General features: G+C 37.6%; 2 protein-coding genes across 7 annotated transcripts in view; both read left to right on the forward strand.

Annotated features, from left to right (window-relative positions):
- The window catches only part of Tsp29Fa (Tetraspanin 29Fa), a 29,103-nt gene extending 24,637 nt beyond the window's left edge, over positions 1 to 4,466 (forward strand). For all 4 annotated transcript variants that reach the window (XM_067764543.1, XM_067764542.1, XM_067764540.1 and 1 more), the window contains 3 exons: positions 3,328 to 3,696; positions 3,868 to 4,095; positions 4,172 to 4,466. In XM_067764543.1, coding sequence (XP_067620644.1) covers positions 3,328 to 3,696; positions 3,868 to 4,095; positions 4,172 to 4,249 — 675 coding nt within the window. In that variant the 3' untranslated portion in view covers positions 4,250 to 4,466. The remainder of the gene's footprint in view (positions 1 to 3,327; positions 3,697 to 3,867; positions 4,096 to 4,171) is intronic.
- A 3,134-nt stretch (positions 4,467 to 7,600) lies between these two features.
- Tsp29Fb (Tetraspanin 29Fb) lies at positions 7,601 to 21,307 on the forward strand. Of its 3 annotated transcripts, none has more exons than XM_067764544.1 (6): positions 7,601 to 7,705; positions 7,915 to 8,081; positions 17,902 to 18,090; positions 18,247 to 18,417; positions 18,480 to 18,704; positions 20,519 to 21,307. In XM_067764544.1, the coding sequence occupies exons 2-6, from the start codon at positions 8,007 to 8,009 to the stop codon at positions 20,750 to 20,752; spliced, it is 894 nt and encodes a 297-aa protein (XP_067620645.1). In that variant the 5' UTR covers positions 7,601 to 7,705; positions 7,915 to 8,006; the 3' UTR covers positions 20,753 to 21,307. The 3 variants fall into 3 exon arrangements, with proteins under 3 accessions (XP_067620645.1, XP_067620647.1, XP_067620646.1); XM_067764546.1 differs by having other exon boundaries at positions 7,610 to 7,705; positions 7,978 to 8,081; XM_067764545.1 differs by having other exon boundaries at positions 7,652 to 7,676.
- The last annotated feature ends 2,893 nt before the right edge of the window (positions 21,308 to 24,200 follow it).

Consider the following 24,200-nt stretch of genomic DNA (forward strand, 5'->3'; position numbering starts at 1 on the left):
AAGAAACTAAGTGGAATGTCATCGTCGTCATCGTATTTCAGGTTTGCAAAGTTTAAAATATTTGTCCAGCATTGCGCCAACGTCTCATGTCTCAAATTATTCCAAGCTCTATCCAAAAATGTAACAGCATCTCTCAAGCTAATTTTTTTTAATGATTGAATCAAATCGCAATATCGGAGAAAATAGTAAGAGAGAATTTCGGTAATGTAGCTTTGTTATTCTTATTGCGTCTTGATCCATTGGTTGAATCAAAGGAGATACATTCGGCGGCATAAACAACACCCTAATTAAACCATCTTCGGATCTTAACTTGTCCTCATCGGAGAAAATAGCTGCAAAGAGAGAATTTCGGTAATGTAGCTTTGTTATTTTTATTGCGTCTTGATCCATTGGTTGAATCAAAGGAGTTACATTCGGCGGCATAAACATCACCCTAATTAAACCATCTTCGGATCTTAACGTGTCCTCGTTTGGATGCGAAGGTGCATTGTCAAGGAAAAGTAACGCCTTTTAAGGTAGTCCTATATTTTTTAAATAAGTTTTCACCTATGTAATAAAAAAAATTGGTTTTTAAAGAGTGTTTAGTTTGTGGTCAAATATGAACTTGCCTGTGATAGAAACGAAAAGTGAAACCAATTTTGGAACAGAGTTGATGTCATCCAGGCTGATTTTGAGCTTCGGTACTACAGAGGCAGTTAAAATGCCTAAATGCACGCGGATTTTCGGCTTTTCCAATGACAAGCATTTTAACCTTGTGTTTCCCAGTAGCATTCGCGCACACCAGAAATGTGATGCGCTGTTTTCCAGATTTGTTTGCCGGTGCCTGCTTTTCCATTCTAGAAACGTATGATTTTCCCGGAAGGAGCTTCTAATATAACCCGGATTCATCTGCGTTGTAAATTTGTTTCTGGGCATAGTTCAAACTCCTGAATTTTAGCTTGTAACTGAGATTTGAAAGGCCGTTTTTTAAATTTTGTAGCCATCCATCGCTGGTAAAGAAGGTTGAGCCATTCTCGCTATATTTGGCATGTAACTCCTTAGCTTTCTCTTTCAAAATTAATCCATTTATAGGATAATTCTTGCTGCGTTGTAATAAAAACCACTTGTTAAGCTTTTTTTCCATTTTTGGCAATTCTGAAGCGCGAAGCGTTTTACGTTTTGCAGGGCCCGATAGCGTGATATTAACGCATTCGAAAATTTTGTTTTCATTTTTCACAATTCCAAAAATTGTGGACTTGGCAGTGTTATATTTTTTGGATAGAGCTGTGATACTAACGCCATTCTTGGCCTCGTTAATTATTTCAGCCTTTTTTGATAAACTCAAAACATTTAGTTTTCGTCCCATTATCCCGTGTATCACTGACAAATATCAATCAATTTAAAAGAAAAGTTCCGTAATTAGCAAGAAACCTAGCCAGTGCGGCGCCTTAGAATGAAACAAAAGACGCACATAACGACAAAAATTTTAATATCGGCCGTTACAGCACATTTAAAACGACAGTTTCTCACATGTCTTTCCATGAAAAAAGAAAACAATTGTTCGAGTTTTAAAGTAGTCAATGCAGAAAAAAAAATGTTCAAGTTTCCGAATGTTCGAGTTATCGTGTGTTCGAGTTTTCGCAAGTGCACTGTAGTTTGAAATATTGACTTTTTCATCTCAGTCTGGCGTACAAGTAAGTGAGACTCCAAATGTGTGCGCCTTTGTTTTTGTAGACCTGCCGACCACAAATAAAATATATTAAATTGATATCCCGTCATCCCACGACATCATATATAGGAGGTCGCTTTTTTAGCTTCTCAAGGCAAGCCATCATTTTTAGTTTTTTTTGTTGTTGGTATATTAACGGTAAAGACACTCCCCGAAGGTTTTGGGAAGTGTTATCGATGTTGATTGTCCTTTGCGGGATATAGATCCGGTACGTTCCGGTAACAAAGTACCATTAAGGTACTAGCAGGCCGTCTGTGAAACGATTAATATGACCACATTAAATCTTCTAGGCCATCACGCCCCTACCCCTAGTTCCATTAAGAACTTGGGGTCGCCAGAGTCTCGCCTGCTAAATATGTGTATGATACATTCATATTTGTAACAGGATTCCCCTCGCGTAGGTGACACTTTTAAGCTTCCTTTGAAATTTCGCCATCAATTGGTACTTTGTTGCTAGGTACGTACTTTATAAAGTATTATCAATATCTTTATCGGTTACAGCAACAATGATGGCTCAAAATCTAAGCTCCCATCGACGTAATCTTCGCGCAGTGCATTTCGAACATCCCCGGGCCTGCTCTGGACCTTCAAGAGCTGGCTGTCCTCTGGTGTTATCTTCCTCACTGCTGGAGAGAGAAGGGGAAATAAGTTTTCCGATGATTATAACCTTAGGTTATTTATCATTACGCGGGATGCAATGTTCGAAGTCGATGTAAACTCTGCTTTATACTGCAACTCAGGTTAGGTTACATGCATGGGAACTTCCAACCTCTCCGTTTTTAGTGCCCTTAGTAATTTACGGGTGGCGGCACACCCGTCCAACGAGATTACTTCCTAGCAGTCTTCAGCGAACTTGAGTAGTAGCGAAAGATCCCTCTGCCCAACCTCTGCCAGATTATTCCTCCTCCACCTGTTATAACCTCTGTAAATACTCTCATTGCATATTTGGTTAGGTTGAGAATAAAGCTAGCTCCTTTACTATCCAAGCATTGGTGTAAGAATCTTGAAATATTACAATCATCCCGTTTGGTCCCCAACAAGTCCCTTTCCCCCATATTATGGTCCTCGATTTTCCTCAGGAGATAACTCAGCGGTGGTGTACAGAGCGCTACGCCTCGCTTATGTCCATTTCGGAACCTGAATCATACTGCAACTTACTTTGGATGTGATTTAGGGTCAGTACCGATGAAAACCTAGTCTTACAGTGATCTTCAAGAAACTGTACCTTATATTGATGAAAATTTCCAACTCCATGTTAGTTTGCTACCGTTTGGCACAGTTCTGTACGTCGAGCAATATTAAAATTCATTATTGAACTTTCGATATTTTAAACAGGTGGCAACTCTCTTTAGAAAACTATGCTATGATGCCTGATATAAACCAAATCAGTTGAAAACTTTTTTTCGTGACAAACAATTATTTAAAATCTTCCTACGAACTCTTATTAGGGTTACCAGATGCCTGTAAAAACAAGTTGTTTGGCTTGTTTTTATCTCGTTTGTAGTTATTTTGTTTGTTTTTTTAGAGTGTTTTTATTTCATTTAATTCAAAACAATTAAGCGCTACTCTTAAATCAATTTTTCTTAGCATTTATCCTCTTTTCTTCCCTCCCTCCACAGATCACTGGCATCATATTAATATGCGTGGGAGTTGCAGTTGCAGCCGTATTCAGCGGCTATGACTCTGTACTTGCTAGCAGCTTTTTCTCAATACCCACATTCTTAATTGTTATTGGCGTTTTTGTCATATTCATCTCATTCTTCGGCTGTTGGGGAGCGCTCAAAGAGAACTATTGCCTCGTATTAATATTCTCGATTTTGTTGGGCTTAATTTTCATTTTGGAATTGGCGGCTGGTATTAGCGGTTATGTTTTACGCTCGGACGCTTCTGAAATGATTGAGACCAGTTTGAAGAAGGCAATGAAAGCATACAATAGTTCAGTTCCCAATGATCCGTATACAGTGACATGGGACTATGTGCAAGAGCAGGTAAATTAGTGAAATAAAGAAATTTTGCAAACATAATTTATAGAGAACGCCCGAGTTCAAACTTTTGTTTGGTGTCGGCTATTTTCAAGCAAAAAGGTTCGATTCGGGTTTCGTTCGGCCTTCATTCGGTTATTTGATCTGCTTTTAATATTTTTTACTCTGCTCATTTAGTTCAATTGCTGTGGTGTAACCAATTACACAGATTGGAAACAATTCAATGGCAGCTTGCCTCTTTCTTGCTGTTCCATTCCGCATGGTGTTGTTGGTAGCTTCAATTGCTCTTCTGAGAATGAGAATCCACAGCGTCACTCAAATGGTTGCCTAAGTGGATTTGCGGAATTCATTGAAGCTCATGCTATTAGCTTGGGCGCATGCGGCATTGTACTTGCTATCTTACAGGTTAGTAAATCTAAATGATAATTTTTTTTGTTATTTTATAAAATATTTTATTAAAATTAATTTTCTATTTACTCAGTTCTTCGGCGTTCTCTTTGCTTGCTACGTAGCGCGTGAAATACGAATTCGCAATGGCATAAGCGGCTTTTTTGGATAAATGACCGAACACCTAAAAGTTTATGTCCTTCCTAAAATAGTGTCGTTTTTTTCACTTACATACTTACTAATTTTCTAAATTTTACTTATGTACATTTTCCGCCATATTTAAATGTTTTACATTTACATATGACATTGTATTTCGTATTAATAAAGAAATTATACTGAAAAGGAAACTCCCACCATCACGAGAACCTTTTCAAAAGTGTTAAAAATAAGACTACATGTTTTGCTTTTACAATATTTCGTTCCATCTTCATTACTGAGTGTAATGGTAAGGAAATATTAGAATTTTAGCGAGTACAGAAAAGTATTGCCTCGAATCAGCATCAGTAGAATCACGAACCCACATTCATATAGTTACCACTACGCATGCTCCCACTGTAACAACGGTCAGCAAGCGAACGAAAATGCACAGACGAAATACAGCTAATGACTTGCAAGCATTTCATTCACGCGACAAACGCCTAACCACATGTACGCAAACTTCTCAATTTGTTTATAATGACTTCTACTTAAATATAAGCAATTGGTGCTTTCTAGGAAATCGAAAGCGCGGCCTACGATATGGTAAGTCTTTACCGCAAACATTTTTTGCGAACAGATATAATTCCTTTATCTTGCACAGGCCTCCTCTTTTGATGAGTGTAATTTTGAAACTATCTCCGGATTATATTGAGATTTTCTGCAATTTCAAGGGACCGTTTCAGGATAGTATACAGGATGTTTATTAAGTGACTTTGCTTCATTCCAAAGAGGAGATAGATGAAGTTGGGCACTGTTCTTTTTAAAACATCACAGCTTTTATTATATCCGACCTAAACAAATAAAGTTGTTGTGAGTCAGAACAAGCAACTTTAGAAAAGTTGACAACCCACAACCAATTTTATATATAAAATTTTAGCATGTTGTTGTTGATGTAGCAGTGCTTCGCCTCATTCAATACGCGCTACCGATCACAAATTGTCATCAATATCCTCTAACGAAAGTGCAAGCAAACTTGCGGTTTTAACAGTGATGGACCATAGTGAGGGGGTGTTAGAGGTGTTGGTTAGAGAGATGGTTTATGTCACGTGGGGACACATTGCAAGCAGGGCATACATCTTGTATGTCGGGGTTGATTCTGGTAAGAGTTTAACCTGTTACAGTACCCAGATCGAAGTTGACCTAGAGTGACGCGCATTTCCTTAAAGATAGTGCGTTCCTCTTTGAACTCCTTCGAAACGGCTCGCCCAATTCTCATGAAATTTTGTAGGAACATTAAGTAGGTTTGTGAAACGGATTTTATCTGTTTTTAATACCCTGTATTGGTAAGAATGGTAAAAAGAACTAGAGAGAAGAAAAACGAAGGAAAAAGAAAGAGACTGAGAAAGAGAAACGAGTAAGACAAAGATAATGATATAGGAATATATGGAGCGGGGGAGGCAGAAGGAGATGAGAGGGAGCTAGAGAGCAAAGAAGGGATAGAAAAGACGGAGAAGGAGAAAGAGACGCAGAGAGAGGAGTGAAAAAAAGAAAAGGGGCAGAGAGAGTGAGGGAGAGGAAGAGGTAAAAATTTATTTAAAGTTATGAATCCAGACGAAAGTTAGACCAGAAGAACATCTGTCGAGTCTGCTAGGTTATGAATAAATATATACCCTACGAAAGTTAGACCAGAAGAACATCTGTCGAGTCTGCTAGGTTATGAATAAATATATACCCTACGAAGTAAATACGAGAGTGATAATTAACGATCGCAACAACCTATACATACTTACACACGTCATGTAATTGAAAATAAATGTAAGTTAAGATTACAAATATTAATGCAAAATAATTAAATATTCAGGTAAGCTCAGCAGTTTAAATCGTAGAGCATTGGTATATACTTTTAAACATACATATATAAATAAATAGAGCACGGGAAGTGTAAGTGTTAAAACTGACGCAGTTTATAAAACGGTTCAAGACTTTGTCTTTACAGTCTCTAACTGATTTTACACATATACATATATACATACGTTTTTACACTCACTTATGATATACATACATATAGTAAAGTTTACTTTTATAAAGATTTATATAATATATTTTTACATACGCATACGCCAATTTGGTAGCTTACACTGGTCGAAACTACTTAAACTCCCATCCTAAATCGATATCAAACAACCGCAACAACAGCATTTTAAAGGGAGAAGGAAGAAATGAGAAAATAAAAGAGAGATATGAAAAAATAGAGTAAGAGAAAGGAGATACCGAGATAGAGATTGAGGCAGAGCATTATGCTTAGAGTGAACGAGATAAAAAATGTAAGGCGCGATAATCTCCGAAGAGATTTTAGGCAGAGCTTCTCTTCCGATTTGCGTTGTGTTCCTTTTTAATTTTTCTTACAAATTGGCGGGACGAGACCTACTTGTTTTATGCCGACTCCGAACGGCATCTGCGAGCTTTTCATGGCAGAAATACACTCGGAGTGCTTGCCAAACACTGCCGAGGAGCGACCCCGCTTGGAAAAAATTTCTTCCAATTGAAAAACCTTATTTCTAAAATTTTTATGTTGCTTTGCTTGGGGTGTGAACCCAGGGCATTCGGTGTGGTAGGCGGAGCACGCTACCATCACACCACCAACTACCACATCATTTACTTAGCATCAGACTAGTGATGTGAGTATCACTTAGTGTCACTAATATTCGTCACAATATGTATGTATGTACATACGTATAGTATATAGTTACATATATTGTGTAATTTTTATTAGGTATTCTAAAATGTTCACATTAACATCATGAGTTGTGAAATCTTATCATATAAAGATGACTATCGCTACCCCGAAAGCTCAAACTGCCCTCGCACACTTACGGTTCGAAATCTTACCCCCCCCCCCCCGCCCCCCCCCCTTTAACTACACACCTCTATGAAACCTACATGCATGTTTTGCAAACGAATTGGAAGTAGAAAAAATCTTATCAAAAAATTCAAACAAACTGATAAGGCGCCAACTGTATGTATATAGGTAACAATAAAAAAATTGAAACAAGTAGAACAAAAATTAAAAAACTTAGCAATAATAATGTACACATACATACGTACTTGCATATATACACACATATATTTAGTAAGGTAATTAAGCTAAGGTAGAGTAAAAACGAAATTGAAAGGTAAGCAAATAAACGTTTTGAAAAGCGAGGGGCGGGCAAGGTAGCGCCCGTGGAAAGCATTGCGCTATACGTCGATGTTTACATATGTACATACATTTGTACATATGAAGTGTGAGTCGTTATACATACTATATTTTACCTTTGCACACATTTATGTATATACATATTTACATATATAACGCTTATAGCCAAAGCTATTGCTCGCTCTACTCATTAAGCTTTTCTAGTTCAGTATTGTAGCGACTTTGAGACGGTGTGGTGGACAAGAAAACAACAAAACGCAATATTGTGTGTTAACTGAAATAAGCAGAGCAACGGTAATGACCACAACAAAAGCTATTGCTTTGGCAACCAACTATTTCAAATTATAAAAACAAAAGTTGTGAAGAAAAAATAAGGAAAGAATAGAAAAGGAATAGTGCAAAAATAAAATCATAACTGAAATGCTATGCTAAAAACTTTAAATTAAGTTCAATTAAAAAGAAAATAAAATGAAGCTAAAATTACTTTTACTCTCTCTTTACAGAGCACTTAATTTGTAAGACACGTCAGCTGTGCTGAGAGAGTGAAAGAACTTTTTTTTTTTCAGAATTAATGTGATAATTAAGAATTTTCAAAATGGCGCGCGATCAATTGACTTCGAGCATGCGTTGTGCAAAATTTATGCTAATCATAGTCAGCTTTATGTTTGCGGTAAGTAAATAAATAAGTTAACAAAAAAACATGAATAATATTTTTTTTTTTTTAATATAAACTTATGAAAAATACAAAAAATAACAGAACACTTTTGTTAAAAACAAATAGAGCTCAAATTTTTTTTGTTTTTTTTTTTTTTTGTTGCTATTTAAAATATTGGAAAAAATACAAAAAAACATAGAGAAAACTTTTGCTATTAACAATTTATGTTCAAAAGCTTTATCAATTTTAGTCTAACAAAGTACTAGTTTTAGATCGCTCTACACTCACATTAATTTTTGAAAATTTTTTTCTAAAGGGTGTTTTAAATTTTGTGCCTCATAAAAAATCCGTGCGTTTTGTATGTAAGAAAATATAAAACACACTTTGAAAAACAATTTAGAAAATCAATACTAATTTTGAGAGACCTGTGATTTGCTAGACTAAAATTTATTGTGCTACAAAACTGCATATTCAAGAAAAAAAACTCAGCAAACCTAAATAAAAAATTCGTAATTTTCGTAATATTTTCTCGAATTCTAAAATTTTTCAAAAACGTTTTTGAGATTGGTTTGCATAGTTTCAGCCATGATATAAATATTATAAGGTGAAACCGATGAGAGCCGAAATGACGTTTAAAAAAATTTTAAAATTTTCACTGCTCTCACATTTTTATTTTTATACTCAGTTGAGCAGAGCTCACATTATATTAACTTTGATTGGATAACGGTTGGTTGTACAGGTATAAAGGAATCGAGACAGATATAGACTTTCATATATCAAAATCATCAGTATCGAAAAAAAATGTGATTGAGCCATGTCGGTCCGTCCGTCCGTCTGTCCGTTAACAGGATAACTTGAGTAAATTTTGAGGTATCTTATGAAATTTGGTATGTAGGTTCCTGGGCACTCATCTCAGATGGCTATTTAAAATGAACGAAATCGGACTATAACCACGCCTACTTTTTCCATATCGAAAATTTCGAAAAACCGAAAAAATTCGATAATTCATTGCCAAAGACGTATAAAGCGATTAAACTTGGTAGGGGGTTGACCTTATGACGCAGAATAGAAAATTAGCAAAATTTTGGACAACGGGCGTGGCACCGCCCACTTTTAAAACAAGGTAATTTAAAAGTTTTGCAATCTGTAACTTGGCAGTCGTTCATGATGAAATTTGGCAGGGACGTTACTACTATTACTATATATGTGCTAAATAAAAATTAGCAAAATCGGATGAAGAACACGCCCACTTTTTAAAAAAAATTTGTTTAAAAGTCAAATTTTAACAAAAAATTGAATATCTTTACTGTATATAAGTAAATTATGTCAACATTCAACTCCAGTAATGATATGGTGCAACAAAATACAAAAAAAAAAGAAAATTTCAAAATGGGCGTAACTACACCCTTTTTAATTTAATCCGTCTAGAATACTTTTAATGCCATAAGTCGAACAAAAATTTACCAATCCTTCTGAAATTTGGTAGGGGCATAGATTCTATGACGGTAACTGCTTTCTGTGAAAATGGGGGAAATCGGTTCAAGCCACGCCCAGTTTTTATACACAGTCGACCGTCTGCCCATCCGCTCGGCCGTTAACACGATAACTTGAGCAAAAACCGGCATATCTTTACTAAACTTAGTCCACGTACTTATCTGAACTCACTTTATCTTAGTATAAAAAATGGCTGAAATCCGACTATAACCACGCCCACTTTTTCGATATCGGAAATTACGAAAAATGAAAAAAATACCATAGTTCTATACCAAATACGAAAAAAGGAATGAAACATGGTAATTTGATTGGTTTATTGACGCAAAATATAACTTTAGAAAAAACTTTGTAAAACGGGTGTGACACCTACCATATTAAGTAGAAGAAAATGAAAAATTTTTGCAGGGCGAAATCAAAAGCCCTTGAAATCTTTGCAGGAATACTGTCCGTGGTATTACATATATAAATAAATTAGCGGTACCCGACATATGATGTTCTGGGTCACCCTGGTCCACATTTTGGTCGATATCTCGAAAAGGCGTCCACCTATAGAACTAAGGCCCACTCCCTTTTAAAATACTCATTACCGCCTTTCATTTGATACCCATATCGTACAAGCACATTCTAGAGTCACCCCTGGCCCACCTTTATCGCGATATCTCGAAAAGGCGTCCACCTATAGACCTATGGCCTACTCTCTTTTAAAATTCTCACTAACACCTTTCATTTGATACCCATATTATCATACAAACACTTTCTAGAGTCACCCCTGGTCCACCTTTATGGAGATATCTCGAAAAGGCGTCCACCTATAGAACTAAGGCCTTTCATTTGATTCCCATATCGTATACCATATGGTCCACCTTTATTGCGATATCTCGAAAAGGCGTCCACCTATAGAACTATGACCCACTCCCTTTTAAAATAGTCTTTAATACCTTCCATTTGATACCCATGTCATACAAACACATTCCAGGGTTACCCTAGGTTTATTTTCCTACATGGTGATTTTCCCTTATTTTGTCTCCAAAGCTCTCAGCTGAGTATGTAATGTTCGGTTACACCCGAACTTAGCCTTCCTTACTTGTTTTATTTTGGTTTTGTTTTCAAAACAAAAATATGTATAACAAACTGTAATATATTTGGTAATCCTATACGACAGCATGACACTCATAATACACGTCCAAAAATATCAAGAGGGGTGTCAAAAGACGCGTTTTGGATCCAGGATCGCGAATCCGAAAGCGGAGGTAAAAAATTTTGGGTCTGTCAAGAAATATTTGCAAAAGAAATTTTGAAAATTTTCATGTGGTTGTTGTAATTTTGATGATTTTCTGGTATCCACAAAAAAAATTGTGAACGTAAGTGTTTTGCGCTGATATAGTTTTGGTATCCAAACCGTTGTTGGACCCACCCAAGGTAATTTTTTATAAGCGCGGCCAAAGGCCGCCAATGCAGAAAGGTGTTCTGGGCAAAAATACTATGGATCTCACTGTCGGTTTCGGAGCACTCCGGGGTAATTTTTCGGTTTTTCGATAATATCTTTTGAACGATCTAAAAATTTTTATTTTCCGCCTTCGGATTATTGTTGTCGAGGTCAATACGAGTCCTTTGACACCTCTCTCGGTATTTTTGGAGGCGTATTACCAGTGGCATGCATTCGTATAGAATCACCATATATTTTTGCCTTCTAACATTAATATTACGATATTTTATCGAAAACCGAATTTTTTATTGGTGGAAATAAAGTTTTTTTGGTGGGAAAGAAATGTCAACGGTCAACCGCATTCCAGAATTTTCAATTCAAGAATTGTATTGTGGTTGCCCGCAAAAAGAATAATCAGGCCACGATCCTCTTCTGAGTAATTTTCCTCAACAAATTGCTTAGAAATTTATCTACGTCTGCGCGACGAGAAGAAAAACCCGACTTACCGCCAAGGTGTACGGAAGAGATACATATCTACTAATAACAACAATTTGGTGTGATATATCTGAGGAGATTAAGGTTTAGATTTCCATCCAATTCGTACGTACGTAGCCTACGTATCGTGCATTCGTTTTTCTACGAACTGGCTCACCTAAATACATGTTTTGTGCCGACCCAAAAATGTGTCTGCTAAGGCGGACGAACTATTGGTGCCAAGGTAATGCCGGGGGACAATAAATACCATTTATAAAAATTTTCTTAAATATTTTTGATGGATAGGCCAACACACTAGCTCTACACCACGGCGGCAGACTTTGACCGTTCAGCCGGTCAATTCAGCCTCCATGAACTATCAATTGATCAACCAAAACAAACCAAAGAATACCTCCAAGATCATGTTTTTTCGCAGTAGCTTGGACACTTGAGACTGCTGATCTCTTATAAAGTGAAGTTTCAGCATATTTAAGTGTTAAAGGCGTATCAACCAAGTAAAGAAGGATGAATGAAAAATCAATAGAGGTGGTCTCCAACATTCGTTTTTCTTTCCCTTTGCAAAAATAGCACGCATTGTGGCATCCATTGTATTGGTAACTCATTTTGTTGCCATATACATAAAAACCGATTTCAAAACTTTTCGAAATATTTTTTCACTTATTTCATAAGCATTTTATTTTTTTGGCATTAAAAAAAGTGAAAACTGTCATACCAACAATTTTGTTTGTGTTTTCTTTGGTTTGGCATTTCCACAAAGTTTAAGAGAGTGATTTTAAAATTTTTTTAAAAATCAAAAAACCATTATGGCCGCCAAGAAGAGTAAATGGTTTTACCTGGTAATATTTATAGCATGGTTTCAGCTACCAAGCTCATAAACGTTTTTTCTTAACTTTAAAAATTAAAAAAAATTAAATTGAAGAAATTTGATTAAAAAAAGGTAAATAAAGACATACCTAACATTTTTAAAGCTGTATGAAATTATCGATTTTCATTATCTAAACTTTTTTATTTAATCTATGATAAATGGAAAATGACTCACACACTAGCATTATTGATAAACCTTTTGCAATTATAGGCACATTTACGAATAAGAATACGAGTACGTATGTTCACACACGAACACATGCATAGCTCATAGTACGCACACACCCTGCCGGAAATGACAATTTTTTGAACTTTTTATTATCAACATTTCCTCGTTTTACTATTTTTGATATCTCTTTGGGTTAAGAAGTTATGGGTAATGATGCTTTAACGGCTGTTGATACTTACACGTTAAATACTCAGCCGGGTTCTTCTAATGGAACTAGGGGTGGTTAGGGCGGGATGGCCTAGAAGGTTTATTGTGGTCATATAAATCGTTCCCGACATGGTCGCGCTAGTACCTTAATGTCGCTTTGTTACCGGAACGTATCGGCCCTATATCCGTAAAAGGACAATCAACATCGATAACACTCCCCAAAACCTTCAGGGAGTGCCTTTGTAGATAATATAACAACAACAACGAGTGCTTCTAACTTACAGTTTATTTAACTTCATTCTTTCGACAGTAAGTACTATCAAAAGTGAGCGTATTTATTAATTGATTTTGCCCACTTTTATTAAAAATATTCCTCTTTACAAAGAAAATAAATGAACCGAATTTTTCTTCTTCCAGATATAGTTCTCGAAACATAGAATAATATGTGCTCCAAAAAATGGAGGTGCCAAACATTTTTTATTTATTCATTACTAATTATTATTTTATAGCCTTTTATATTCGTCCACGGGCCGTTTAAACTTTATTATATAAAAGTGGGCGTGGTTCTTTACTGATTTCGTTCGTTTTCTCCAGATTAGCTTTTTGTGATAGTGTTAATCAGTTTATCAAGTTTGCGATGACTACTTAAACCGTTTTTTAGATCTACGACCAATAATATTTGAAAATTGATTTTATCAGAAGTGTTTGAAAGTTTTAAAAGCTTTGGATTAAGGGTTAGTATTTCAACCCATGCTTGAAATTTAGTGGCTTCTTTACTTACTGAATAATAATGTTTTTGGTTCATATATATGTTTTTTCGTCCCCTTTCACTCATATTAAACAATGATGGGTAATGAGTGCTTAGGAACCAACATACCAAATTACAACAAGATATCTCAAAATTTACTCAAGTTATTGTGTTGACAGACGGACGGACGGGAATGGCTAAATGAAATTTCTGAATATTTTTTCAATCTGATCATTTTGATAGATATATATAAGTCTATAATTATCTTGATCATGAAGATAAATTGAATTTATAATCAGATAGGACGTTTTTGGAGTAAACTCTGAGATCCTGATTTTCGGTATATTTTTAATGAACATTAATCATGCTCTAAAAACACAATTTCCCAGTTGTAAATGTATGCATGAAACCGCGATATTTGAGGCATGAATTGGAGCCATGTATGTATGCAAGTTCATTTCTTTTTAAAACACGTAGTTTTTCAGGGATCATGTATGATCTATTACTCCCTTTGTACCACTTCTGTATGCATATAGTTGTATTAATGCCGAGTGCATACACAAGCACTGGAAAAACATGTATACATGCATACGTATGTTTCATACGTACGAAATCACTATCCCTGCATTGATCAATTGCAATTTATTCTACACATGTAATTACAATAACAATAACGTTGATATGATGAGAGATGATGCAACTTGAAACCATCAACTTGGATTATATGGATCATTAACTAAATTGATAAACTGAATAACATACTTAGTGAAACAATTTTCAAATATTAATTTGTAAAATAATTGACAAATGGAACAATTACACGGTGTATATATTTTAAATCAGTTTGTTGCCAACTACGTTATAAATGGGTAAATCTCTGAGCTTGTGTTTTTTTCCGACAGGGTATGTACCTACATATTCAATAAGGCTTGTTGATTTATTGATATCAATTTGTAGAGCACCTTGTAGTGTAATTACGTACATTCAAAACGTTTACTCACAATTATATAGTACACATCGTCGGCTTAGAGTACAAACCTCCTAAGTACCATTTTTTCCAAATATGACTTTTTGATGCAGTTCGATAGAGCAGGATCTAATGCATCAACCAGGCATAATAGTAACATTAAATTTTGGCCACACACAAAGTAAATAAACTCTATAATGAGTGACCTTCGAATGCTTTCATTGAAAAATTCAAACAATTTTTTGCCAGCCATGTACAAATTGCTTATGTCGGTTAGCAGATTTGCACTCTAAGCCGACGATATGTATCACACATACATTAACGTGGGCGACATAATATTAACGGAAAAGTTATAGCGGCTTATAAAAGAGTCGAAAATATCTTAAGAATATTTTCTACTTTTCGAGAATGGAGGTCTCTGAGAAGTAACGGGGGAAGCAATCCTTCTATCTGATTTTTTCAACACAATTGAATTTCCTCTGCTACCACAGAAGCGTTCGCTTTCTTCACATAGTATTTCTTAGCCAACTTAGGCACTGAATTTCATTTTGTTTACCACCTATTGGTTATTTTTGAGCTGAGGTCTTAATACATTGTCCTCCAATGGGACATTGAGTTCATTATACTCTGCTGCATCTTTCAACAATGAGGTGAATATTTTGTTCTTTAACTCAATAAAATATACGAGATATATTCCTATCTTCCAACCGACATATTAAGCGCTTGCACTCTCATTTTTTCTATAAGATAAGGATGCTGACGCAATGACTCTTTAGGCTCCGTATAGCCTTCAACCATTTCATTTTCGCTCCGGCTGGCTCCCAACAACAACCAAATTGAGTTTGGAAAAATAAAATGTAAAACGAGCACAGCGTGCATTGAAATTCAAAGGAAATTCAAACTTTGAATTGCGTTGGTGCCGCAACTCTCTCTTGAACTACAGTACCTCTCTCTTACACAATACCTTGCGCCGCTTTTATAATACATGGCCCGATAGACAGCGCTCTTGAATTTGAAAGCAGTGCTATATGGCTCATCGACAAGCTGTGTATTCTCACTCACTGATATGCTATTTTATCGAGATCGTTCTTTCCATAATTGCCCTCAGAGAGCAGGTGAAAGAGCAGATTGGAAATTGTATTAGCTCTCTGTGGAAAGTACGTTTTTCACCGTAACTAAGCATTTTCCACCAGATTGATAGTCTCATTCGTTATCTTGAACTCCATTTTATGCTTTAACTATGCGCTACAGATGATCACATTAAGAGACCTGGTCGGTTTGGAGATGACAAAATGCGTCTCAATTTCCCACCGTGGCTTTAAAGTCACCAAGAATGATTTTAATCTGGTTGCGGGAAACAGGGCGCGCATGTCTTTGAGAAGCGGATCGTGCCGAAAAGCGTAAAGCTCTTCTCAGCGCAGTTCATTTCGCAACACGCGACTTTCTTTTTCTAGTTGCTAACATTTGTATCCCTTTTCCTGTGCATTGGCTTTTCTTGTACAGTGTAGGTGTATGCTTTTACATGCCAACTACATTGGCTTAAATCATAGTTCATGAAAGCTATAAAGCGAGTTCTTAATCGAGGTTTGATGTATTTATTTTTTACAGCTCGAGCCGCTTGCTGAAAATTATAAATCCACTTGCAGCGGAACCTCTTCGAGAACAGATACCAGTAAATTCCGTGAAACCTTCACTCGAGTACAGCGAAATGGCCTCAGTGGGACTCTTTCTCTTTCAAAAATTACTCAAAGCACCATATTGGTTGGTTATCGTCCCTTGCCCTAAAACTGCTCACGTTGCTAGATTAGGCTTAGAATATACCCGCGGTAGGTATGCCTATCGTAGGAGGCGAATAAAATACCAAAATGATTCAAGGGGTTGTGTAACGCAACCCTCTCAAGGGGTTGCCAGCGCAATATAAAGCTTCTCCAACCCAATTGCCAACCTCACCTACCCGTGGCGAATCCTGTTTCATTAACAGCCGAGGCACTGGCGACCCCGAACTCCTGGTGGATCTAGGGAATTGGAGGGCGGGATGGCCTAGAAAAGTTCATGTGGTCATACCCAATCGTTCCCGAGATGGTCGGGCTAGTAACTTTATGGTGCTTGTTACCGGAACGTACCGGATCTGCATCCCGCAAAGGACCATCAACATCGATAACACTCTCCAAGGACTTCGGGGAGTGTCCTTATCGCTACAACAACAACAGCGTTGATTGGAGTGAACGTTTGGAATGCACATTCTATTGAGGATTCGGCATCACAGCGCAAATAAAATTGCTTGGCAAGATTAGCAACAACACAGCATTACACTCCAAAGATTAGGTATTAGACCTAAAGATTCTGCCCCGTTTGCTTTAAATATTTCTTGATTTTTGGACGATATGAAGTTTTGTGAAGTTTAAATAAAGTGAGCGCCAGATAAAAATAGAGAATGATTAGAAAAATGTCCTCCAGCGAGTTAAAGGGCTTAGAAATTTCCCGCGGTAGGCATACCCGTCGCAGATAGCTTAAGTTGAAAACTTGTTGAATAATTGCAAGGTTCTCTAGATCATGCGAACCTCCACTTAATACAGTAAGCACTGGGTTGATACTCCGCGCATATGTACCTATGGTCCCGAAAACATTGCCCAGTAAATCCACTTTAGAGTCCAACGTGATACAATTGTATATCGTGCGGAGCTGTAGAGCCTCGCTGGTTTCTATAAGTCATCTCAATGTCTTCATCTGCTGGGTCCCTGGGCACAGCGGTATTGAAGGAAATTGAATGGAATGGTGAATACCAACAAGCGCCCTCTGCAGATCTACCACCTTCTCTGCTTGAAAGAAAAAGGCTCAGATTTTTGGGCTCACGGTTCTTCGACAGCCTGGCAGAGGTTGGGAAGGTGAACTTCTCGCTTCTTCTTGGGTTCATCAAGGAAAGCAAGTGGTTCGTTGAGGACCACTAAAAGGTAATGGGGTTAAACGAATGTACCGCCACCCTGCACTTACTGAGGGCTCTCACAATGGACAAAAATGTCTCCGAGTGGAAGTGTGGGTAATACCCACGCACGCCATCTTCACCTATCCTAACCTAACTCCGTTTCTTTTTGCGCAAGTTGCAAAATCTGAAGTTGTAAGAAAAAGTATAGTAACTACATACATCATCTCTAAAAATAACCAACGGATTATGTACCAGATCGCGCCCAACCGACGATAGGGGCGCGTCAGCATAACGCACTTAAAAAGGCACCAATTGACCCAATTTTATGAGAGACCCACTTAAAAAAATGAGTTTAATTCAATCCCAATTGCATGGTTTAATGCTCCATGCTAGGGACATGGGAAACGGGATCGAATTTTTCAAATTCCGAAGTCGAGCCGGGGTAGGGGTTTTACACAAAAGCTTTTTATTACTAAGCGTAGTTTTTAAGTGTAAACATTTATGTAATTTACCTTGCTATTTCACATTACTCTCTCCCATAGCTTACTGCAATGCTGCTCATTATGGTCGGCTCCACAATTCAAGCAATCTTCGGCGATTTCCATCAATTCATAGATGGTCACTTTGACTCTCCGCCAACGCTACTTGTTGCGATTGGTTTTATTTTGTTAATCGTGGCAACATTGGGTGCATATGGAGCGATTAAGGAGAGTGTAATGCTAATAAATTTGGTAAGTTGAACTAAATAACTACACTCCCACTCGATACAGAACTTTGGGTAGCTAAGAAAAGAATCACCGGTCTCTGGGTAAAACCAGCTTTCCCCACAAGCTCTGCCGACTTAGATACTTTTTAATACATAAACTTATTTCTGCTTTCCTTAACAGTACGGTGTCAGCTTATTCGTGGTTTTCATACTCGAAGTTGCCGCTGCAATTGCTGCTTTCATAATGCAAACGCAAGTGACCAGCATGTTGATACGCACAATGAATGAATCGATAATGACGTATGATGATAATGACTACGTGCAGACTGGCGTGGACTTTATGCAAGGCACTGTAAGCTTAAATATTACGCATTTTTTTTAAATATTTATTATAAATTTTCTAAAAACTTACAGCTCGGTTGCTGCGGCGTATATGGACCCGTCGACTGGAAGATTCGCAATTCGACAAACGAAGAAAAAATCTCCTTACCAGCATCATGCTGTGAGGAATTCCCCATGGATGCTTCTGATTCATGTGAAACACTCTATGATGGCGGCTGCTTGCCACGCATGAACTTTATTATTTCGCAGAGCACAATGTTGATTGCTATGGGCGCCACAACTGTGGCATTTGTGCAGGTAGGTGAATGGGAAGGTATTTTTGGGTAAGAAGGTTACTCTGTATGAGGATGGAGCCCAGTTTTATGTTATATATGAAGTTAGGAAGAACCCCGACTTCCGCGGTATCTCTAACTTAAAATCCGAGGACTCCAGCAGCCTGACCACAAGGTGTATGGAATGTCGTATATGTTATGGCGCAGCGATTCTCAAATTTGTATTGTTAGTATTACGCTTTACTGAACAAAAACATTGTATTGATGTACTGAAACCGAAAACAAGTCCAGTCCAGTAGGTGACGGAGCAGTTGAGGCAAATGATCAATTGGCCAACAAGTGAGACGAGGCAAGAAGAAGCGGGTTGTCGGTAGTTTACCAGCGAAAAGCTGTCATCCATGGGGCGACGCAGTGCATACGAGAAGTACAGCAGGGAGGGATAAAATCGGCAGACATATTGGAGAAGTTGACAGATTGCCGAGATTAGTGCTTATCTATCAGCAGTGGCTGCTCTTCCAGGTGTAAATACGGTGTTCGGCCGGGTGGTCTTTTACAAAAAACTATGAAGATTCAAGTTAGTGCAGGCTCATTTTTTAGACACCACAACCTTCATAACAGCACGATATATTTAATATGAAAGGGCATCTTAAACGCACAGCATTAGCTCTTGGATCACACATTAGTCTGCGGTGGGAGACAGAGCTGAGGAGCCAAAGTGACCCCTCTTCGATCTTACTTAACTAGCCGACGAGCGGTTACAAAGTGATCGAACGCGAAGCCAGGTAGTCATTACGTGGGACTCGCGCTCGACTACACTACTGTTCAATTACACTGCGCTATCTGTTATGCCAAACTATTTACGACTGTGCCGCTGTTAAGCCTACAGCTTAGCTTCTACTTAACTTCCTCGTGTTCACAGAATATCCTTCTTTTTCTTCTTCCTATAGCGATAAGGATACTCCGCCGAAGGTTCGTACTAGCTCCACCATCTTTGGAATAATAATTTGATATACCCACGTTCAACCTTAGAGGTTATTTGATTTACGCGGAAAATTCAGAGTCGACATAGCTTCGCTAGCCAAGATTTGCCACGGTTAGGTGATGTTGGCCATTGGGTTGAAGAAGCTATAAGCTGCGCTGGCAACCCCTGCAAAGGGTCGCTCTTCACAACCCACTGAATCCCTCGCATATCAACCTCCTGCATTTCTGTTGAGCTCAAGACCTATCACATCACTATCTGGTATCCCAGAAAACCCTCGGCTGCACTACTGTCAAGCTCAAAGCCTAAGTTTTTACTTCCCTAACCGGAAGTTCCATACTATGTACGCCGGAACCTTTGTTTAGTTTGATACCTTAAATTCTATACGCTATCCGGATGAAAAAAACTTGATAACATCCCATCAAAAGTATCTTTCATCACTGTCTTTAAGTAAAAAAGGCTTCCGAGATCTAACACATTTTTTGCTTCTTCAAGGATCTATAAAAATATCAATCCCCCGTCTCTCCACCGAACTTCACATCTGGAATCAGTCATTTGTGAACAAGTTCACCAAACCAATGCCTCAGATGATCTCCTCACGCCATTGCTCCCTGAAGGTACGAAAAGAGCCAGATGGGCTGTTCACAATGAACTTCTGTAGCACAGTCGCAATCCAGCACCGCACTATTGATTTTGCAATAAATGCATTTCCAGGAGGACAAAATTTCTGAGTTTCGGAGTTTGGTTTAGATGCAATATTAAAATATTGCCTCCAAGAAGAGTCTAATAAAGCTTAAGAGAAAGTGTCCCTCTCTATAACCTCACTTTTTTATCTATTATTTTCTTTTCTTCCTTTGCAGATACTTGGTGTCCTCTGCGCCTTCATGTTGGCTAAAACTTTGCGTCGCAACAAATCTATACGCGAAGCGCGCCGTTGGCAACTACAACAAAGTTTGGGTGTATTAATCTCGGGTGGCAAAGTGGCTGCACCAACCAATTCAGCAGTTAACGGTTATACACAATTGGAGCGTGCAGAACAATATGCGGAAAAGGATCCCGTTACGTATACGCCAAGTAGTCCCAGCGTAAATTGATTTGAATACAAAAATTGAATATAAATAAAGAATGGCGAGAAAATGCCTTGTTATCTAAACGCATATATTGTAAGAGAACTAACACTAAAGTGCCTAACTAAAAACTTGTCGCTTTATTTTATTTTTTCCTCAGTTTGTGTCCCTTTTCAAACGTTTCATGGCAGAAGCGAAATAAAATAATAATTAAGCTTTATGTAGTACTTACATAGAAAAATTATGCCTAAAGCTGCATATACATACATACTTACATACATTAATATATGTACATATATATCGATAGCTTGGAGTGAAAAGTTCTTAAGTGCAATTTACATAAAAAATTTGGAATTGATTTCGTTCGTTTAAAAAATTCAATTACAGAAAGTTACTTTAATCTCCTTTTTAATGTACTTAAAAAATTCTCACTCTAAGATAGAGATATACAAATTTTTTTTACTAGTATTCACTAGATTTAGCAGCTTAAGCAAATATTAATTTTATTATGTAAATGGACATAACTGTATTAGAAACTAAATTGTGTCAAGCCAAATAAAGTTTTGCTCAAATGTAAAAAAACCTATTGACTCTTTAAAGTTCCCTATCTAGTATGATACTTTTTTAATATCATGTTATGTTTTCTCGTGCTCATTTTATGTTCAAATATAGTATGCTATGTTGTTGTTGTTGTTGTACAGTGCTTCGCCCCACCTAACAGACGCGACCGATCACAAACTGTCATCAATATCCTCTAACGGGAGTCCAAGGAAACTTGCTGTTTCAACAGGGGTGGACCATAAGGAAAGGGGTGTTAGAGGCGTTGGTTCCACATTACAATTAAAGAGATGGTTGGTGTCATGTGGGGACACATTGCAAGCGGGGCATACATTTTGTATGTCGGGGTTGATTCTGGATAGTTAAGAGTTTAACCTGTTACAGTATCCAGAACGAAGTTGAGCCAGAGTGACACGCGTTTCCCTGGGGAGTATGCGTTCCTCTTCCGCAAGTTTTGGATACTTTACTTTGAGTACTGGATTCACCGGGCAATTCCCGGCATAAAGGTCCGACGCCTGTTTGTGGAGTTCACCAAGGACCTGCTTGTGTTTTTTCGCTTCATACGGCTGGTTTCTCAAGTGCCGTATTTCCTCAAAATGCTTACGGAGATGACTCCTTAAGCCCCTAGGGGGTGCTGGCTCGTCAATCAGATGTCTGTTGGGATGCCCAGGTTTCTGGGTATTCAACAGGAACTGTTTGGTCAGCATCTCGTTTCTTTCCCTGATGGGGAGTATTCTCGCCTCATTATGTAGATGGTGTTCTGGGGACATAAGAAGACAGCCCGTGGCAATTCTGAGAGCAGTATTTTGGCAGGCCTGCAGCTTCTTCCAGTGGGTAATTTTTAGGCTTGGCGACCATATGGGTGACGCGTAGCACGTAATCGGCTGGCTAATTGCTTTGTATGTAGTCATGAGCGTTTCTTTATCTTTTCCCCAGGTACTGCCAGCAAGGGATTTGAGGATTTTGTTACGGCTCTGAATTCTCGGTACAATTGCGGCTGTGTGCTCACCAAAATGTAGATCCTGATCAAACGTCACACCCAAGATTTTGGGGTGTAGGACAGTCGGTAGCGTAGAGCAATCGACGTAGATGATCAAAATGTATGCTATGTTATGTTATGCTATGTTAAGTTATGTTATGTAATGTTATGTTATTTAAGTATTGTCGTTTTTCTTTTAAGTAATATTGTTTTTAATTTATGTTTTGTTATGTAATGTTATTTAGAGTTCATGTTGTCATGCTCTTTTATTTTATGTTATGTTCAAGTTAAGTTGTGCGTGTTTGTTTATGTTTGCTCGCTGACTTTCTTGGAAGTATGAAGTGCTTTAGTTATGCTATGTTATGTTTTGTTATGCTGCGGCATATAATGTTGTTATATTATGATACGTTATTTTATGTTGTACGTAATGTTGCGTTATGTTATGTTTTACTGTGTTGTTGTTGTTGTTGTTGTTGTTGTAGCGATAAGATTACTCCCCGAAGGCTTTGGGGAGTGTTATCGCATTAAGGTGCTAGCCCGACTATCTCGGGAACGATTTATGTGGCCACATTAAACCTTCAGGCCATCCCTTCCTCCCCACCCCAAGTTCCATGAGGAGCTTGGGGTCGCCAGAGCCTCGTCTGTTAGTGAAACAGGATTCGTCGCGGATAGGTGAGGTTGACAATTGGGTTTGGAGAAGCTATATATTGCGTTAGAAACTTGAAGGGTTGCGCTACACAACCGCTTGAATCTGGTATTTTAGTCGCCTCTTACGACAGGCATACCTACCGCGGGTGTATTCTGACCCCCTAACCCGCTGGGGGCATGTTTTACTGTGTAATGTTATATTACGCTGCATTTGATTATATGGTTTGGTAGCTTGCGGTAATTTATCTTGCATGGATGTTATGTTATGCTCTGTTTTTTTTTTAATTATGTCAAGCTTTGTTATATTATGTTATGCTATTTTATTTTATATTATCTTGATGTAAGTTTTTTTATCTGATGTTGTACTATGTTAAGTTACGTTAAGTGTATTTATGTTTTTTTGTTTAAATTTCGTGGAAGGAAGACATGCTTTAGTTATGTTATGTTATTTTTATATACTATGTTATGTTATGCTATGTTATATTATGTTATGTTACTTAATGTTATGTTACGCGGTATTTCATTATGTGGTTTGGTAGTCTGTGGTATTTTGTGTTGCATGGTATGTTTGTTATTTTATGATGTGCTATATTATTAACAATGTTTTATTATGCTGTGTTATGTTGTGCAGTGATTTGCTTTATTGTGCTATGTTATGTTGTGTTAAGACATGATATATTATGCTTTATTTGTCTAGGTTGGTAGAGCAATTTGGCGTATTTTATGTTTTTTTATACGGTGGTGAGGTAGTAGGTAGCGTTCTCCACCACACCGAAGAATCTGGGTTAAAGTGTCGGGCAAAACAACACCAATCAACGTATTTCTGTCATAAAAGTCTTCTCAGTGAAAAGTCATCTGCCTTGCAGATGAAGGTCAGAGTCGCCATAAAACGTGGAGGTCACGTCCCCCCAATTTGTAGGAAAAAATAAAAAGGTTCACGACGCATATTGGAAGAAAGCTCCGGCCAAATCTCTCGGAGGTACATCGTGCCCTATACTTATTTGATTTATACCAAACGATATGTTATGCCTATTTATCTTATGTAGAGTAGTTTTCGTCCTTTTATGTCTAGTTTCACAGAAGAAGAATACGCTGTATACGCTTAGGGAATTCTGGTTTGCATAACAAACTAGTTTCATCAATCCCGCTACCAAATTTCAGTTGCCACCCCTTGAGAAGGAGCGTTTCATATTTTGTTGCTTTATCCCACCCTTTGTTCTAAGTTGAACGACAAGTTTTCTCAATAGTAGAGACTTCTACCATCGAGCACATTTTAGTTAAACAAAGAGA

The sequence above is a fragment of the Eurosta solidaginis genome, chromosome 2 (genome assembly GCF_040869045.1).
Source record: "Eurosta solidaginis isolate ZX-2024a chromosome 2, ASM4086904v1, whole genome shotgun sequence".
Taxonomy (NCBI): domain Eukaryota; kingdom Metazoa; phylum Arthropoda; class Insecta; order Diptera; family Tephritidae; genus Eurosta; species Eurosta solidaginis.

Coding starts and splice junctions, on each gene's coding strand:
- Tsp29Fb (XM_067764544.1), top strand. CDS start 8,007: ATGGCGCGCGATCAATTGACTTCGAGCATGCGTTGTGCAAAATTTATG. Junction 18,418..18,479: donor TGGACTTTATGCAAGGCACT/GTAAGCTTAAAT, acceptor AAAAACTTACAG/CTCGGTTGCTGCGGCGTATA. Junction 18,705..20,518: donor CAACTGTGGCATTTGTGCAG/GTAGGTGAATGG, acceptor CTTCCTTTGCAG/ATACTTGGTGTCCTCTGCGC.